The sequence below is a fragment of the Antennarius striatus genome, chromosome 17 (genome assembly GCF_040054535.1).
Source record: "Antennarius striatus isolate MH-2024 chromosome 17, ASM4005453v1, whole genome shotgun sequence".
Lineage (NCBI taxonomy): Eukaryota > Metazoa > Chordata > Actinopteri > Lophiiformes > Antennariidae > Antennarius > Antennarius striatus.
The window spans coordinates 2834747-2854927 of NC_090792.1; the positions used below are offsets into that span (position 1 = coordinate 2834747).

General features: G+C 40.2%; 1 protein-coding gene across 2 annotated transcripts; it reads left to right on the top strand.

Moving 5' to 3' along the window:
• Window positions 1-2115: 2115 nt before the first annotated feature.
• Window positions 2116-19517, top strand: LOC137610739 (serine palmitoyltransferase 2-like). 2 transcript variants are annotated; one of them, XM_068338519.1, is made up of 12 exons: window positions 2116-2429; window positions 4814-5017; window positions 6049-6203; window positions 7338-7486; window positions 8640-8764; window positions 9560-9653; window positions 10204-10309; window positions 10991-11210; window positions 11726-11852; window positions 14017-14152; window positions 14361-14490; window positions 17398-19517. In XM_068338519.1, exons 1-12 carry the CDS (start codon window positions 2277-2279, stop codon window positions 17515-17517), a joined length of 1719 nt encoding a protein of 572 aa, XP_068194620.1. In that variant the 5' UTR covers window positions 2116-2276; the 3' UTR covers window positions 17518-19517. The 2 variants fall into 2 exon arrangements, 1 of the variants encoding a protein (XP_068194620.1); XR_011038537.1 differs by lacking the exons at window positions 14361-14490; window positions 17398-19517 and adding an exon at window positions 12243-12857.
• Window positions 19518-20181: the final 664 nt, after the last annotated feature.

Here is a 20181-nt window from a genome sequence, read left to right on the forward strand (position 1 = left end):
TGGTAAAACTGGATCAACAATGACAATCAGTTACTGATTCAGTTACTCAATCAATAAAGTAATCAGTCTTTCCTATTGTATGTGGTGTGTACACGCCACACATTCACACAGCTACTGGATCCGGCAGAGCTTGATAAGCAGAAACGATCTGATACCCCAACAAAATGCTACGGGAGGTCAACTGGAGGTCAACAAGACCCTTTCTGTCTGTGAATACAGTACCCTCCATTTTTGATACATCCCGATTGTAAGCAGATTCAGGTCAGCTGATCCAGTTTTTGACTGCTGCCTATGGCATCTAAAGACAAAATATGAATGAGAACTACTGGTACTATTAAAAAAATTTTAAAGTAGCCAAAACTCTGCTCTGATCTATCAGAACACAGTCACACAATTCACCCAGGGGTGTGGGAATAACCATCTTCACGTCAACACCAGGAATTTGTAAGAAAATAATGTTCACTTCCTCCTTCACCTCAGCACCCTATCATTAATGAAAACCACACAGCTGAAACAGCGCACACTTTGAATTATCAAAGAGTAACTCAGGGTAATTCACTCGGTCCTGATTAGCACACCGGGGAAGTACAGGAAAGGAGCCAACAAAGACTGTCAGCCATCCAGAAACTTAGAAGAATCCATGTCGACCCCACCTACTTCTGTAACATCAAACATCATCCAAACAATCATTTTGCACTGTTTTACACGTTTCCTCACCATGCTTTCTGTCACGTACTGGGTGAAAATGACACATTGCACAAATTACAGCCAGGATCAGTGGTCTCCCCACACCCAACCTTGTAGAACTGAACAACAGGTTCTTAGTTTTGCAATATCAATGAAGTGATGTTTGGCACATGTACTCTCACAGAGGACGGAACATTAAAATTCAGTCAGGGTTACTTTGGAAGCGTTTGAACCCATAGCTACACTCAATAAAAGACTTAGATGATGATGCTGCCAATATGGTTGCCAACCTGGTGCTATTGTGGGGATGTGATATGTTTGCTGTAGTAAACAGTGTTTTATGTCTTGTAAATTCATACTTGGTGAAATTGAATTTCCCCTTGGGGAGGAGTAAAGAATGTCCAAGTCTAAATTGATGTATCTAAACAATTCCAACAAAGGTCAACTTAGTTACTCAACTGATGACTTCCTTGTTGGTCTATCGGCAGATTCTTCCTCAGTTGACAGGTAATAGGTATGTTTCCCAACACAATTGCTGATGTCTTCCCCCTCACCCAGAACCTCGCTGAATCCTGGAATAAATTTTGTCTAATGATTCTGAAAGGCCAACTTTTGCATTTACAAAGTTATTTATATTTATTCATATTTTCTACATAACAATTAGGTGATGTGGTTTGAATTTTGAATACATTACATTCATACTCACACTTTCAAACTAATCAATGCAATACTTTTTACACTATTTTTTTCAAGTTGTTGATATGATGCATAATAAATTTGAATGCAAAATGCATAAATTAATATTTGCAAGCCAATTCATCGACTAAACCTACAAGAATACAAATTTGTATTCCAAGTCTGGGGCTCTCTAGTTATATTTAGCAGGCTTCTACTTCTTGTATTCACTTCTGATGTAGAACTTCCTAAATGGTTGATTAAAAAAAAAAAAAAATTAATCACTGTTATAATCCCCAAAAGGAAATTCAGAATGGCAATTAAGAATAAGGTGTTAACAGATCAGCTGCACATTACACATCTAAGAACTTCAACACATGAAAATTCCCAGAACAGCAAAAAAAATAAATAAACAACATTTGGCTTGTACATGTACAGGATGAAATGCCCTTTCATTTTCATTCATAAAATTATGTTCAAACTGGTAATTGTTTTGAGTGATAGTATTAAGATGTTTTTTTTTCAAATTTTACTCAACCTTTTTTGTTTGTTTGTTTTTTTCAGATCTTATCCCCAGAAATAATTTTAATCGCATGTTTCCGCTTCCTGCTCTACTGCTTGCCGCTCCAGTGTACTTCCCGTACACATGAACGCCCCTTTGCACATGTGAACATGTCGCCACGCCCCCTCCGCTGCTTCTCGTATTGTTATTGGGCGTTGATTTCCGGTATTCTGCTTCTGGATTTTCAGGTTCCTCAGTGTTGATATGAGTTTGTTGACTGTGCGTGTTTGAGGGAGTTTGTAGCGGCTGGAAAACCACTCCCAGTTCACACACTGTCACCGCTTTGCTCCGCAGGCAGGCGGGTGTTTCTACATGTTAGTAACCGTCGTGACTTCCCAGTCGTTGACCAGCAATGACCGAAAGCCCCGCCACCAAGACAGCCAACGGGGACGTGTACCAGCGTGTGAAGAACGGACTGAAACCGGAGAGAAACGGCTTGTTGAGCGTCGCCAGCTGCCATGAGCGGCCGCCCAAGAACCACTACCACACCGAGGAGAAGAAGGAGGTGAGGCCCGGGATGGGACGTGTACAGGCGGGTGGGGGTTGGTGGGTTTGGACGCTGCTGCCATCGGATCGTTTTTCCTTTGACCTCCGTTTCTAAGAGATGACACTGAAAGAAGAAAACAATCAGGTGTTTTCCGAGTCCTGCTGCAGTCAGGCTGTTTACGAGCTGTTACACGCAGGCGCCAAACTCCATAACAGATACCCTGGTTTTACTAAGTTTGACTTTTTTTTCAACATGAAATACTTGTGCTTCACAAAGTCAGGGGCCTAACTCATAAAATCATGAAACGTTCTTTAATTCGGCGCATGAATTGAATTCATATTTGCACTGAGGAGTTTGTGAAATATTCAAATCTGTTAAGTAAATGATTGGGTTCACGTTGGCCCCCCCCCCTCAGTGGTGTCAAATCCGGAAGATGACACGGAGTTATCTGGTTGTTCAGAGACTGAAATGTTTGCCGAATTAAAGAATGGGTTCTGTTGAAGCCCCTATTTGGATAATTAAATCGAGAAAAAGTTTTGGAAAAGTTATTTAAAGGGTGACTTAATAGCAAAGATGAACCGATGACACATGAGACAGTCCCTGGACCAGTGCACCTATATCCGGATCCAGGCCTGAGGTGTAACCCAGGCTGGGAAACACTTCCATGTGTACAGTAATGTGTTCTGTCTGTCCACACTTCTGAAGTTTAAGTCCAGAACTAATATTTTTTCACAGGATGTTCTGCACACACTCAAATAAATCCTGTCGTGATGCCTATACACATCTACCATATGCAGTGATATCCACTGGCATTTATTGATTTGTTTTCAATTTTGAAAATTGACCCTTAATATGGATCCTTAATATGCTTACTTAAAACGTTCTCCTGGCTGCTTGTGTGTGGATGCATCAGTTGTGAAAGCAGCTTAGTTTCACATCACAATTACCGTAAAACTGAATATAGTATGTGTCTGTCACCTACTGCAAAATCCCAATAACTGGCGTCATACTTCCTGATTGCAAAATTAGCAACTATGATTATCTAGTTTGAGATCCTGAAGGAAGATGAGGGCTGAGACACACAGCAGACGGGTTATCATCTCCAGCAAACATGGTGATGCCAGAAGAATGTCTGATTATCTCTATACTGCTTGAATCGGGCTGAGAAACGGTGTGTCTGGTGACTGAGGCTCAGCTGGTGTCACAGTTGCTGCTCTGTAAGGTATTTGTGAAAGAAGCATGACCGGTCACATGAGGCGCCTAATAGCCACGAGCATTGAGACGAGCATAACGGAAAGATGAACTTACATAACATACATGTGTAGTGAAGTTGAATTATGAGCCGTAAACCATCTTATAATGCAATTGAGGAAGCAGTTGTAGATTCTGTTCCCGGAATTTACAGATTTTTCACCACAACCAGTTTTCCCTTATTTGTCAGTCAAATTGTCCTCCTCTGTTTGCGTGTCACCGTCTTTTGTCTCCCTGGATAGTTTGTGTATATCTGATCCCTGAGCCTAACGTTCTGTTGACCTTCCTTTTCTTCTTCCCACTTGTGAAACTGGCTCCATGTAAAGTCACCTTTAAGAGCCTTATGGAAACATCACTCAACAGTAACAAAACAAACCGTGTTTTTCCTCATCGGGATAAAAGGAGAGTCAACTTAGTACAAAGTGCTCCAGTATTGAAATCTGATTCCAGCTGAGATGTTAGTTGTGGTAAATGTGTAAATATTCTCTTGCTGTCTTTATAGTCATACAAAGAAAGAACATTTATTCAGAGTCAGAGTATTACTGGGACACCTTTGTCCTATTTAGAGGATACTATTGTGTTTCTCTTTTCTATCTTTAACAACTGATAGAGAACCAACAAATCACAGTAGAGGAGCTTGTGTTTTAGCCACTCTGGGTTTGTTTATTTGACTGTTTGCCAGATTACTCAAAATGATATGGAAGGATGTTGGTGATATTTTTAAGGACGTGTGGAGGACGGCTCACAGAAAAACTCCTCGGATTCTGGTGGTGATCTGAATCATCTTCAGGATCCAGAGTCCTGATCAGGGATTCTTCACCATTTACTGATTGTAAGGTTGTCTTCAAGAGGAAGATAAAATCTGTTCAAGGGCTTGAATGTAGCGGACATTGATTTATACGGAAGGTCCCATATTTTATGATGAGATCTTTTAGCAACTTCTACTTGAGTATCCAGTTATTTTGTGCTAACATGCTAAGATGTCATGTAAGCTGTAACTAAATCCTAATTTATCACAAAGCGCTGATAAACATTTACAGTAATACAAACCAGAACAGTAACAACAAATGATTATCAAATGATTATCCTATAACATTCATCAATGATTCATTTTATGTTGTTTAACTACAGTAGCTTGTCTGGTTTCCCAGGTTGCCCGTGGCTGCACCGAATCGCATCATGGCGGCTTGTACCGCCGGCCCTTCATTGAGTCCTTCGAGGAGACGCCCATGCTGGTGGCGGTGCTCACTTACATGGGCTACGGTATTCTGACCCTCTTCGGCTACCTACGGGACTTCCTGCGCCACTGGCAGATTGAGAAATGCAACATCGCTCGGGAGAAGGAGGAACAGAGGGTGAGAAGCGCCGCGAAAATGCAACACCATCCTCAACCAGCTAACAAATCGAGACAGGAACGAGTAAAAAGTCCTAAGGCTAGTTTGGTGAATCTGTCGATCATCTTAATGTACAAGCCTGGCTGGCGGTGGCTTCCTGTAGCCCTATGTATATGTTACCGTTGAAAAAAGTGTGTTTTCAACAGTAGACATGTCCTGTCAGCATACTTTGCTTGTATAACAGTCTACTGTGTATGATTGGAATGTTGCACCAGAAACTTTAAAGCTGCTGTCAAGGAGGAGAAGACCAGATGTGTTTCAGGTAAATGGAATCATTTTCCCAGAGGGACCCAAGAGAAATCCAACAGACTACAGATAAATGATGTCTGTTCGCATTGTTATCCAAAGTTTTGGGTTTTTTTAAATTAAAAAAAAAAAATTCAAATCAAACCAAAGAAATGCCTACTTCCTGCAAACCCAACACCAGAAGCTGTTGGCGTTTGCGTTTAAAACAGTGTTGCTTTAAAGCTTGATGTTCAGAAGGAAGCTTGCAGAGGGCAAACATAATTTTACCAGGAGTCGATCTCCAAAAAAGATGGTGATTGCAGGAAAAGAGTTTGTGCGCTCAGACACATAGGTTTTAAAAAAGACTTATCTTGCTTATCAAATGCAAACACTTTGAGGTTGATGTAGAATTTCAAATATTCCCATGAATTTGTTGTTACTGTTTTTCAAGTCAGTGCAGCGTGTCACCAGCCGATATATCAGCACACTAGGGCCGGAGTTATCAGCAAGTTTGAAGCATGTCCTTGGCCACAGACATTGTTTTTAATCCGTTATGCAACATTAAATAGTGAAGCCTATTGTTTTTAAGTATTTCCTGGGACAGAGTCATTAAATCACCCTGCGGATATCCCGTGGATGTTTCCTCCAAGAACCAAGAAGAAGGAACGTCCTGATTTGTGTTTGATGTTAAAGGCCCATAATGCCTTTAACGGTACACAGTTCTTCAACATCACTCATTATGTTCTCTTTTTGTCATCCACCCACAGGATTTTGTACCTCTCTATCAAGATTTTGAGAACTTCTACACCCGAAACCTCTATATGCGTATAAGAGACAACTGGAACAGGCCCATATGCAGCGTCCCTGGCGCCAAAATGGACTTGATGGAGCGAATATCCCACGACTACAACTGGACTTTTGAGTGAGGAAGACTTTTTTATTCATCACTGTGAATGCAGTAAATTGTGAGTCTGATAAAAGCTGTAGTGAAGGGAAGTATGCAGCAGGGTTAATGTCATAGCAAGGATTAGCTGGAGCTGTGCTATCGCTCTTATCTCATTCTGCACAAATAGCATGAAAAATGACACTCCTGACTTTTGGAGCAAGCCGAGGTAATGTCCCACCTTTCCACTAACCTTGAACTGCTTTTTAAACCTGTTCTCCGGCCAGAGCTGATTGATAGATTTTCATGCTGTTAAGTTGTAGGAAAGAGGAAACTGGCAGGAAGCCTGAGTAGTTCTTCAGTGTGAAACGGTGATGCCTGCTGCCATTATTAGTCATAATCATTGTTTAAAGGTTTGTTAAAGAAGCAAAATAAACGAACTGCCACTAACGTGTTCCCATCATTAAATATTATATTCTCAATAGAATCAATTGTTCTCTGTTCTATAAAGTGTGTAATTGTACAATAATCTTTTTTTTAAATACAGTTGAAAACCGGGAAATATCTTAAGTTTGTAACTGATTTATTTCATAGTTGTGTACAAAACAAGAACACCAAAAATCAAGGATTAGTTTTCAATGTTCTGTTTTTTTTCCCCCAAGATAGTGCAATAAGGACTTTTTGATGACTTTCATTACTTATTTAAAAATGACTAAACAATTTCCATAACAAACTCTAAAGGGATGATGAAGCCTTCAGATTCGCACTTTGTGTGCCTTGCTGTGAACCTGATTTTATCAGTACAGATTTAAACCACAGATAATGAACCTATTTCTTTAATATCAAACTTAGTAAGTTTATTTTCCTTTTTTAGTTGGTCACATGGTATTTAAAAACATTTCATTCTGCCTCTTCTACATACGGTAGTTGATCAGAGAACATGGACTTCTGATGAGGGAAGTTTGGGCGACCAGCACATCAAATAAGAGCTGCCACTGGAGACTGGAAAGATTTTTTTAAAAAAGGAAAAAAGAAAGAGGACTTGCATGCTGTCCACCTCAATCTAGTTTTAATTAGCAGCACCAGCCATTATTATAAAGTCTACCAATAAGGTTGCAGAAACATCATTGATCATTTCCCCGGTCTAATTATCTTCCTCTGTCTCACTTGCAGGTACACAGGTCAGACTGTGCCGGATGTGATTAACCTGGGCTCGTATAATTACCTCGGATTTGCTGAGAACACCGGATTGTGTGCCGAGTCTGCAGCTGAGGTCACCATCAAATATGGTGTCGGAGTTGCAAGTACCAGGCAGGAAATCGGTACAAATGATGCCCCAAAACACAATCAATCACTGGAACTTCATAACAGTAATGAGCAGGGCTTGATTCACCATGAAAAACAAAGCATGTCCTTTATGTTCAATGCAAATATGTGAAAATTAAAGGCTTTAAGGTGTGCCTTATAGTGCGGAAAATACATTATCCTTCAAACTGAACTGTTGCTTGAACCCAGTAGTTCACACAGTTTCATATTGTGGGCCCCTAAACTGACACAAAATAGCCCAGGGACACTACAGTTTTTGTCACAGCATCCCAAATCGGATAGAAAAGTTAAAATGTGATGTTTATTGCAGAAAGTGTATGAAATCTGTTATCAACATATTTAAAAATAATTTGCTGGGGAGTTGCCCCTTCAAGCAGGACCCCACTTTAAAATGCAGTTTTTCAACCTGTAAAGCAACAGTAACACACTTTCAGATATGAACAGAAGGAGTAAAACAAGGAAGAAACACATTTTGAAACGACATTCCACAGATACTTCTGAGAGCGTATCGTATGTTTTTTATTAGCTTTGGGCAGACTGAAGAATAGATCTGATAAAATCCAGATCACGCTGGAGAATTAGAAACCAGTCACATGATTAGAGATGGTTCTTCCCTCAGCCTGCACACAGTTTGATAAAAAAAAAAGTCCCAATACAAATCTGACTGATGCATGTTTTTATTACATAGTATACAAACTAACACTGAATGTTTAGATAAATGAAATGGGATTATTTTATTGAGAGATTAATATTATGTAGTATTTTTATATGTCTTGTGGCAATTTGTCAGTTGGTTAAACATCAAACACAAGTTAAATTTTCGGTGTTGGCTGGATTTTCATCGCTTTTATGTCTATTTACTGAGTATGAAGAAATCACTAGCTGCTAGTTAGCTGAGCATAGTTTAGAATAAGAACTAGAAGTCGCTGGGGCTAGCCTGGTTAGATTATAGCTTTCGATCATTATTTAAAATACTTTATCTTCTTGGTCTCCGCTGTAAAAAAATCTGAAAAAGAAAACCTGGTGACCTATACTCCCAATAAATAATCAAACACCTCACTTTCTGTAAAATTACTGATATGAAGCTTAAAAAAAAGAGAAAAAAAACTTGACGTTTTTAATGATTGTGTTTTTATATGTGTATCACAGGTAACCTGGATAGGCATGAAGATTTGGAGAAACTGGTGGCTAAGTTTGTGGGAGTGGAGTCAGCCATGGCGTTTGGGATGGGCTTTGCAACAAACTCCATGAACATCCCGGCACTGGTGGGCAAAGTAAGACCAAGATAATGCCCAGTTTTATTTCTGATGTATACATTTCGGTAAATGTATATGCTTTGTAGTCTGGTCACGGTTTCCTCTTTTGTTTCTCCAGCCTGTGTTTCTTTGGAATTCTTTCAATATTAGCTGGACGTTAACTTTGATTCCATGGATCAGTGTTTGCCATTAATGAAATAGATTTTCTACCAGGTACTTGGCTCAGAGTAAAATTAACTTGGAACAAAACAGTTACATAACACCTGGCTGTCGCAGTGGTATAGAATATACAGATGCATACCTTCCATCGGGCTTGAGGAGGCAACCCTTCCTGTTGGCATGACAACGTGTACAATAACAGATCCGATCGGTCTGTTTGACACGTTGCTGCTCTTAAGTGTTTCACAAGTAAACACTTGACATTTCAGAATAACGCCGGTGAGACGAAACCAGTCGAGTATGAGACTAGATATTAAATCATTCTGCTCTCAAGAAACAGTCGGTGGAATGTATTTTTAGAGTGTAAATCAATGTAAATTTAACTTAATTTTAAATGGGTTGTAAGTTAATCTGAAAAAGAATTCAACATAAAATTATCATTGTACAGTGTTCACTAGAGAGGACAGAAGTAACTGAAGCTGTCAAACAATACAGTCAACAAAGCAGCATTGTACCTGTAATTAAATCAGTGCATGTCATTACATATAAGCATCATGTGGTACTCCACCCACTCAGACCTACAAACCACTGATACACATCCAGTTAGATGTGTTGGACATGTTTTAATGATGTCATACGTCCGGTGTCCCGCAGGGCTGTCTGATTCTGAGCGATGAACTGAACCACGCCTCGCTGGTCCTGGGGGCCAGACTGTCCGGGTCCACCATCAGAGTCTTCAAGCACAACAGTGAGTCCATCAGCGCAATCAAGCTAATATAAGGTCACCTCCTACCTTCATCTAATCCTACATCACATAGAGGATGCTTGTCACCACTTTCAGGTGCTGTCATCTCATTCTGTCAAACAGCGTAACAAGGCAGACTGCTAGTAGTGTCGGCTCTATATTTGATGTCTTTATTTCTATCCTGTGTCTTAATGAGGGGATTTTGAGAGATTGGTCCCACGATCCACACATAACTGTCTTCATTTTAGACCTTCAGCGAAATGTTTGACTCTTATTACGACATTAAATATGTTTTCTTGAGACACTTCAAGGGAGGAGAGGAACTGGTTTTTAAGACGGTCGTCTTTGCTTGTTCTAGAAGTAAGAATAGTTTCTAATTCATTTTAGGTGTAGTTTTCTGTACAGTAATATTTATTTTGTTATAATACGGATGTGTTTCAAACACCAGGGGAATGACTTTGCTCACTGTCGCTACATGCTGATTTATTTGACCTTTCCAGTTAGTAATTTGTGGTTAATGAATGCTTAACTGTAGCACGCTTTGACCTTTCAGACATGCAGAGTCTCGAGAAACTCCTGAGAGAATCCATCGTTCACGGGCAGCCCAGGACTCACAGGCCGTGGAAGAAGATCCTAATAGTGGTGGAAGGCATTTACAGGTGTCTTACAAAAGTCATGTGTAAATCAAAGCTTTTATAAAGTAGGTTTAATAATGCGTTTATATGACACTGCTGATTTCATTCATTAATTCAACAGAAAATATGTTAATTTAAAGCAGAACTCTCAGACCACGACTATGACCTGGATGACTGAGAATCTCCACGCATCTAATTTCAAGCACTTTTTTGGATTGGATTTGTGTTCATCCTGTTTGTCTCTGTTGTAATCGGCAGAACACATCTTAGTGGTTTAATTTCTAGTCAATCAGCCTTAACGTTAGCATGTCGGAGTGTTACACAAACAAATGCAAATGACACACTTCCAGTAGCAGCACTTCGCGTTCTATTCCTGATGGCCATGGTTCCGTTAGCTTCAGCAGCGTCAACCCTCCTGGGACTGGAATGCTGGTTGGCAGAGCTGATTCGGTGCTTTGGTTAGCTCTTAACTGGATGAACAAACTGCAAACAACTTTAAAAGGTTACTTGAGTCCACCAGCCTGGATGCTGCGAGAGGCACCAGCGGATGCATTAACACAGCTTTTGTGGTCTCATCTCGGGTTTCAGGTGGGGCAAAAGCTCACCGTATCTGGTGATAGTTTATTGGTTGTGAGGAAATAAATTAATGTGAACACATTCAAATGTTTGTTTGACACGCATCCTTTTGCATGTCCCCCCCCTCAGCATGGAGGGCAGTATAGTGCGCCTTCCGGAAGTGATCGCCCTGAAGAAGCGCTACCGGGCCTACCTTTATTTAGATGAGGCCCACAGCATAGGGGCTCTGGGGCCAAGGGGGAGAGGTGTGGTGGATTACTTTGGGCTAGACCCCCGTGATGTGGATGTCATGATGGGGACGTTTACCAAGAGCTTTGGCGCCGCAGGAGGATACATCGCTGGGAAAAGGGTGAGGATGTCATTTTACATTGTTATTAACATGGCTGCAGCCGTACTAATGGAGTCACAAGGCACGTGTGGAGAATTCATTCAGTTAGGCTGTCACTAAAGACTTCTAAACGGAAGTCACTAAGAATACTTGATGACTTATCTCTCAAATTTAATTATGTGTCCTTTTGGCAAAGTTAAAAAGGATGTCAGAACCGCCTCCTGTCATCGCAGTGATGTTGATTGGCAGCTGCGACGACACCACGCTGCATTCCTGACATGTTAAACGTGTTTCCAACACATTACTGGAAACTTGTCAAAACTCAGGTTCGCAGAAAGGGCAACAAGGCGAGCAGATGTTTCAGATGTCATGTTTGTGTGACGGGACAGGAAATATGTGCAGAGGTTTTTGATCTTGATTTTAATCAGTTACATTTGTCTCACACTCAAAACTGCAGTTTTCATGTTCTATTAAGACTTCTTTTTTTTTTTTTTTAAATTTTCCACTCACGTGTCCTGTGTGTCTGCTCGGTTTAGGAGCTCATCGAGTACCTGCGCTCACACTCCCACAGTGCAGTCTACGCCACCTCCATGTCTCCTCCCGTGGTGGAGCAAATCATCACTTCCATGAAGTGCATTATGGGAGAAGATGGCACAACAATCGGTGAGTGATACAACAATGTTAAAGTTGGCCAGTGGAGTATTTTATTTGATACAAAGGTTTCCTACTGTCGCCGATCTACAGGTGAATGCAGACAATCAGAGAGTAGAGTAGAGTAGAATAGGACTTTATTCATCCCTTCAGGAGATTCCATCAGGGAAATTAATTTCTCTGTCACATTACACACAAGAGTTTGTGCAAACAATAAGACAAGAGTTTGTGCAAACAATCCTAGTTTGTTTTATTGTGATTGGCCTATTTTTTGACATCCTTTCACATTCATGTTAAAGCAGGACTCTTAAAGTGATTACAAATACACTGATAAGAGTACAGTGATACCTCTACTTACGAATGTCTCTACTTACGAAATGTTCTACTTATGAAATTTCTCAGCAGGAAAATATTACCTCTACTCACGAAAGAAATTTCAACATACGTAATGTAAAAACACAGTATCGGCTGATACTCAAATCTCCCACAGGTTCCTGAACGAAACATTCTCATAGCTGCTCTGCCATTGGCTATTACCTATTACGTATCTTCCTGGCATCCCATTGGCTAAGAGGGATGCCACTCCACCTCTGTGTGGAGCTACAACGGTGCTTATGGAGTGTCTCGGCATTCGGCACTCGACCCATGAGGTGTTCTGATGGTTTTGCGCAAATATAATAACTTTGTCAGTACGTATTCGCTATCGACCCCAAGAAAGAGACGGAGAAAAGAGGAAAAGACGAAGAAAAGAGGTTTTTTTGTCCGTACAAACAATGCAAGAGATAATAGAAAAGCATGAGAAAGGGATGCGTTTGGTTGATCTCGCCAAAGAATATGGCCAAAAATCTACAATCGACACGTTATTAAAACAAAAGGAAGTTTAAGGAGTTTAAGGCGTTGCGTGGGTGGTTGGAGAAGTTCAGAAGGAGGACTGGAATTCACTCTGTTGTTCAGCATCGTGAGAAAGGAGCGCATGAACCAGAGAGGGCAAAAAACAATGGGGACAGCTGTTAAAAGGTAAATGACCATTATTATTATTCTTTACTCTATTCTTTGTTTTTGATGTTATACACAACTCTCATTTATTGTGTAATAATCTAATCGTAACATGTATTTGTTCCACGTTTTGATGCATTTTTATGCTTTATAAAACATGTAGGAATTTTTGTGGGTTTAGAATGGATTAGGGCATGTGCATGGAAAATGCGTCTCTACTTACGTAATTTTCTACTTATGCAGTGTCTTCCGGAACCAATCAATTTCGTAAGTAGAGGTACCACTGTATTTTAATAGACCACTCTCTGTTTTGATGGATTTTTTTTTTAATCTCAGCTGTAGCAATTATCATCCCTCACCAGCAGGTGTCAGTGTAGTCTAATGAAACCCAGATTGAACGTCAGCGTTCTTCTGAAAGCCTTACATCCACACCGGTTAGATGAAAAACTCGATCAGTAAAAGGAACAAGGTGTTTTTTCATGTCAGTTATCTTTTATAGCTGACATTTGATTATTCAAACCTTACATTAGGGAAACCAAGCCAGAAAAAGGTTCAGTTTTGCCTAATAGTGTTTTAAAATCCCAAAGTGATTTCTTGCTCCTGCTGCTGCTATATCATTTATATGACCACAGAACACACTGCAGGCCTTTGTGTTGTTCAAAAAATTTGCATGTGACACTGTGTTTCCCTGACTTGTTGTGAACTAATAACAAGCAAGCTAACAGAGTGCATTCTCGTATCTGAAGCAAACACAGCTTATCAAAGAAGTCTGTGAAACTCCTGATCTCCCGTGGGGAAAAAACATTACAGAGAAACTAGAAACTTGATCTCCCCATGGTGCCCGGATGCTGTAACACTCAGATGTTTTCTCGCGCTCACTCCTGAATGTTTACAGCTGCATGTCAGCTTTCTTTTACAATCTTTTTAAAGCATCTTTTACCCAGCTCTAAATATTTATATGGTTTTGTTTTTAGCCCGAACAGAAAGACTAAATTTGGCAAAGGGAAATATGTGAAGGAGAGAAGTCTAACATTTAATGAAAGCTGTAAATTGTGCATTAAACACCATCTAATGACTTCAGCGTTGTCTGAACGCTTTAAGTAAACTCAATTATTGAAAGTAGAGCCTTCACAAACATTTCATAGAAATGTGTTCGACATGTGTCTCTTCTCATCCTCAGGCCGCGATCGTGTGCGACAGCTAGCAGAGAATACAGTCTACTTCCGAAAGAGGCTTCGAGAAATGGGCTTCATCATTTACGGCAACGAGGACTCGCCTGTTGTACCCATGATGCTCTACATGCCCGCCAAGATAGGGTGAGTCTGGAGCTTTGACCCCCAGCTAAAATGAACACCCTAACTCCAGTTACTTCCTGTGACACCGCAAGAGACGCTTGTCATTAGGGGATCGAATCATTTTCAGTAAATGTAGCATTAAAGTTACGTCTGTTGATTTGAAACTGTTGTTTCATGGTTCATGGATCTTTTATAATTTTTTCTCTGTTTCCTCCTCTTGTCCCAACAGAGCTTTCGGCAGGGAGATGTTCAAGAGGAACATTGGGGTGGTGGTTGTGGGCTTTCCTGCTACTCCCATCATAGAGTCCCGCGCCCGCTTCTGCATCTCAGCCGCCCACACGAAAGACATGCTGGACAGGGTAAGGAATCGCTGTCACCGGTTTCCAACATTGAGAACATTGGAAACCAGACTTGACACGTATAATGCATGTTGGTTAATGGAGCGGATGGAAATTCGCTAATTTAGTCAGTGTATTGACACTGAAATGTTCTGTTTGAGAGTTTTCTCAATACATAAAAGTATTTACACTCTGCATTCTGGGCTTTAAAGTAACTCTCTTTAAACAGTGCTGTCTTTTTATCCCCAGCTCCTCCACACTCACCAGCTCGTATTTTTAAAACCTGCTTCTTACTTTATAGTCACTGTGTTAACTGAAGCCATAGTTGTTCAGTGACAAGACTTCATTAATAAACCCAATTTACTTCTTGTGTGCTAAAGACTTGGTGCTGCGTCCAGCACCAGGAAAACTAAATGGTTTATTTCCAGGATCCAGGTTGAATGTTTAAAGTTAGACTCTTTAAATTGAAATCCTCCTGTTTCGGTGTCGCCGTAACGACCTTTGAGTCTCGTGAAACTAAGCCGAGAGATCACTCTGACATTCAAGGGGAAAAAAAAGGGGGGGGGCAGGTTAGCGGATGATAAATTTTTGTACCTGGAGGGATTTAATATGATCTGTCGTAACCCAGGATGTCGTGTTTCTGAATCACTTGGGTCACACAGAATCGTTCCCGGCCCTGTGACTGAGACCCCTACAGCAGAGGTCGCTGAATAGACCAGAACGCAGAAGTTCATGCTATAACTCCAGTCGGGTGTCATCCAGATCCCTCTGAAGGTTCACGTACAATCTATTCCCCGAGCTGAGTTCATGCCTCCACTCTCATGTCAGCTATGCTTGTTATGTTGTACTGTAAATGCAGACGGTTCAGCTCTGGTTATTCCTGGCCACACATCACAAAGCCGCCCACTCTACTTAATAAAGCCTCTTCTACCGGTCTGAGCTCACTACAGACCTACCTTTGCATCATCCAGATGCTGGAAACGTCAGTCTCTCTCTCATTTTTACATAAAAGTGAATCATTTGGCACGCAGCGTGAACCTTCTATCTAATTGGGCCGTCCTCTTGGCTGAGCGGTGTGCTGTGTCAGGGGGATGTTTTTCCACTCCCATTCCTCCTGGTCTTCAAAGAATAAAACGAGATGAAGATGTAGTGTGGGAGGATCTTGGAGCTTTTTATTCGTCACGATGTCAGAATCTCTGCTGGTCGACTGCATCATTGTGTCACGGCCATATGTCTCCTTCTTTCAAACTGCCAGGGAGCTGTCACTGTTTTGCCGTCTCATTCAAACTCACCCAACATTAATCTAAATGCCTTTTTATTTATTTCTTTTACTGACCACATTAATATCCTGAGTCAAATGAGAAAATCACTGATCTACACAGACATCATAGAGAACAGAAGAAAAGGACTTCAATTAAGTTATTCTGTGGTCTAATAATCCCATTCAAGTGTAAAATACAATACAAAATGAAGAATCAGTGAAAAGAGACGACCGTAGATGAATAGATCCAGATTTACTATATATAACATGAATTACATATCAGGTTAAAGCTAAACTAATATTAACAAGGAATCAAACAAACCAGCAGAGAAGGATCACATGACCTTCTGGTCCCCACCCAGCTCTCCGGAGCTTGTTTAGTATGTTAGCTTAGTGCTTTCCCATCTTTACCTCAGCCTAATTGTGTGTCAGGAGGCGACAGTTTCACCGACAGCAGCTTGTCATTTGTTTGTCTGCTTGCAGGATCTAAAAAACTATTAGATTTTTACGAAACTTGAAATGACAGGGAAGAGCCTATTAAATGCTGCAGTGGCTCAGATCCAGAGGGAGGATGCAAGCATTGATTACACGTTCTGTAACGATGAGGACTTTTTACACCAATTTTGTCTATTATGCAGAAAAACTACTCGCTTCCGGAGTTTGTCCAATTAATTTTTTTTCCAAATGCAGCTGGTAGCAAAATAAATAAACACGCAAACAGCTGTAGTGCGACCTGTTCAGCGCCGAACAGCAGACACAGCCGCTGAGAGCATAAAGCTGAGTATTAGGCGGCCAGAGAGCTACATGGATTTTTGTGAAGTGGAGAGAAAAGCAAATGTAAACTAACAGAGCACATGTTTTCAGCTGGGATGAATATTCATCTCCTAACCTCCTCTGCATTTGATTTATTTATTCAATTTATTGAAATATTATTTAATATAATACAATACTCCTGAATCCATCATTGTATTCAGATCTGCAGCAAAATCTCCAGATTCTCCTCCTGGCCCTCACCTCCTCCTTCTCACCAAGCTTCACTAAAATCTGTCCAAATATTTTTCTGTAATCCTTTTTGACGGTCATCAAACGCGACTTCTTTATCGGAAATAATTGAGTAGAAAACACACAATTAGCTAAAAAAACTCCCCAAGCACAACTTTCAGTGTTAGAAGCCGGTCTATAAGGAGGCCTAATTGCAACTGCAGTCCCCTTACCTTCCGTGATATGTACCACACAGTCCCCTAAATGGATTACACCTTTTTTTTATTTATTTTTTTTATTATTATTGTTCTATATATCATTTAATAGTGGTTTTAGATTTAATATCTCATTTTCAGATCAGGGTGTCAATCCAGATTGAACTGCTGTGTGGATGACAAGTCTGTATGAACTCATTGCCTCTTGTGTTCTAACAAGATGTCCTGCTGGTGATTTCACTTCACACCCAAGTAATAGGGACCAAACATTGGACAGATTGGGTCCATCTGCAGCATTATAGGATGTTTTTTCTGTGTCAAGTTTGTGATTTCATCTTACGAGACTGGCGGGGTTTGTTTTGTTTTTTTCCCATAAAAATTGCTACTTTGGCTCAGCTCTGAATTTCCTGGAGCCACCTATTGCCCTTCGCACTGACAGCTTCTTTTTTTATTGTATAAATGTCCCCACAGGCTCTGAATGTCATCAGCGAGGTAGGAGACCTCCTTCAGCTCAAGTATTCCCGTCACAGAATACAACCGTCGACGGCGCGGCCGTTTGATGATAGCGTGTATGAGGACATCGACGACTGATGCGCCGCTCCTCATCTGAAGTGGCGTGAAAGCTGAACGAGCCCAAGAAAATACAAACCGGGTTCAAGATGGATCGCAAGTCTTCCACAAGGACCGAGATGTGTCCAGGTGCCCCCCACCCCCCACCCACCCTTGTCACAAGTTTATCGTAACGTCTGACAAAGAAAAAAAAGATACTCAAAAATATCGTCTGATTCTTCTTTGCCTTATCTAAACATGCGGACCCTGTTGTCAACACACTGAAACACCTCTGTGTAGTTTTGTTACTCCTTCTCGATTATTTCTCTAATTAATTTTTTGTTTCCTTGACTTGTGTGTTTTTCTGCTGTGAGTACAGCTTTCATTATGTTAAGCCCTGGGGTTGTTTACATGGGTGGACAAGTGTCATCCTTCCAAATGTCTTTGCATGATGTGATCTAACCAGGTCATTGATGAGGCCAACGGTTTCCCTTCAGACGGGCAACAAACACACAGCGTCAGATTCCGTGTCAAACTGCCTTCACATCGGCCGCGTGATGCTGAATTCCAAATCAGAGTTAGTTTTCTAAGAGAAGATCGTTATTCTGATTAAGTTACTGACAAAAGCATAGTGTTTTTTAATCTTCTTTGACATGTAATGAAAGATCAGTACCATTTTCATGACTAATAAAGATGAAAAAAAAAATCTTCCTCTTCATTGATATGAAACTACAACTACGTACCTTGTGCCCAAAGAGGAATAATTCCATTCTTTTCAACTTCCAACATTTCAACTTTTTTTTTTTTACGGTTTGAAGTATGTGTTTCTGTACCACTTAGAGATCTCCCTTTTTTTTGCCAGACTGAATGCTACGCTCAGATAATCACACGATACCAGAGGTGTAAATTTTTTTTCTCTTGATTTAAAGAAATGCCCTAATATAATATTCTTAAATGTCTTTCGAATGTCATAAATGTTAGATACTAGCCACAGTGTGCTAATTCACTCAGTATGATTAGCATTCTTAAAAGCCATGCAAAAGTTTTATATCTCATTCATTCGCCTCTACTAACACAATCTGTGGAACATGAGAACATGTGATGAATGGTTTGGGTGTGATTGTGCTTGACCTTTGCATCTGATAATGTATAGAAAGCGCTGTTGTGGCAACTGTACAGCAAATTTAATCTTGTCTTGGGAGCGGCTTTGTGCGTTTGTCTGCATGGATTCGGGTATTAATGTAAATGTCTGCACTTTTCTTGTCTTTTCCTCCACGCCTGTTTTTAATGGCGTTATCTTTTGTTATGTTGGTTTACCTCTGTGTCTCTTTAGCTTTAGGGAGATTAAGGCAGCTTTAAATTTCCAAATACATGCGTTCACATTCCACATATGCACACATACATACATTGTGAAACCACTTTTTTTTTTTTTTTAATTAATCACTGTGTAGTATGAATAAGTCATTGAAACTGTACCACACCCAGTAATCCTCAGTGATATACATTCTGGCACGCTTGATTTGACTTGTTTGAATGCTGTCTGAAAATGTTCTTTATTCCAGACTTAATAACGGCTGTCTAGGCTCCAGGGAGAGGGTTTGTTTCTTTTCTATTAATGTTTGTCTCTCATAGTTACTTAACTGTAGGAGAGGGCTCACAGTGTGATTTTTGGAATTATAAATGATTGTTCCTTTGCTATAAGACTTTGAGTGTCGCTCTTGTAAATGCAGAATGTCTTTATGTGGACCTATGTTTAAATTTGCACATAGTATCACTTTAAAAGCAGGCATTTAGACCGTATTTTAATGTAAGACTGTAATTACGTAAAACCTCACGACTGTGTCTTAATGATGTGATTTTCAATGTAACTGAGGTTTCTACTTAAGTGGAGGACTGTTGGTACTTGATGTACAGTAACGAGATGTACTTGTCACTGTAAGTCACCATGCATTTAAACAATAGAAAACACATTAGTTGCAACATTTCAATGTCACTTGCATCAGTAGGTCATTAAAACAATAAAGACATCTATTTTCAATGTTTGCTGTTTGGTTGAGATGTGACACTTGAATGAATTATATGTTCATTTTCTGATGTTCTGGCCATTAAAAATGTGTTGCCTTGGGTCGGAACAGCAGCGCCAGCATGGGGGTGGATTTACAGTACTAGTGATCAAGTTATCAGCAGGTCGAAGCATAATAATAAAAACCATAGCCCCACATATGTCCTCTATCAGAGCTCAAGATTAGTAGAATCATCACATATAACTGATATAATAATAAGACAGCTTTTTATAAGTAAAGACTCTCCTTTTTTCCTGTTATCCCTGTTTTGTTGAGTGAGATTAATCATATTTTTATTGTGTTTCCAGCGATATTGTAATCATTTCTGTTAAGTCAACTAACTAAACCAGAGATGGCATTTAAGTGATTAAATTTATCTGAAATTAAAAGCATACAAAGTCTTAAACTATACAAAAGTCTTGTCTTGAATTAGGTGTTTGATCCCTGATCATCTGTTGCGGATTGATTTGACCGGCGTCTTATTCACCCAGCTGTCACACATCAACCCGTGGTTCAGGGCAATATTTTTTTATTATCATTATTTGATCAGCTCATTGTGTATTCATACAGTTTATATATCAAGGATGAGCTCAAACATCAGATTTAACAGGATTTGCAGGTCAAGGCTAAGGTCATGAATGTC

Excerpts from the sequence above, each read along its gene's own strand:
- LOC137610739 (XM_068338519.1), top strand. The coding sequence starts at position 2,277 with ATGACCGAAAGCCCCGCCACCAAGACAGCCAACGGGGACGTGTACCAG. Across the intron at positions 9,654-10,203 it reads CAGAGTCTTCAAGCACAACA|ACATGCAGAGTCTCGAGAAA; the intron begins GTGAGTCCATCA and ends TTGACCTTTCAG. Across the intron at positions 11,211-11,725 it reads GATACATCGCTGGGAAAAGG|GAGCTCATCGAGTACCTGCG; the intron begins GTGAGGATGTCA and ends TGCTCGGTTTAG.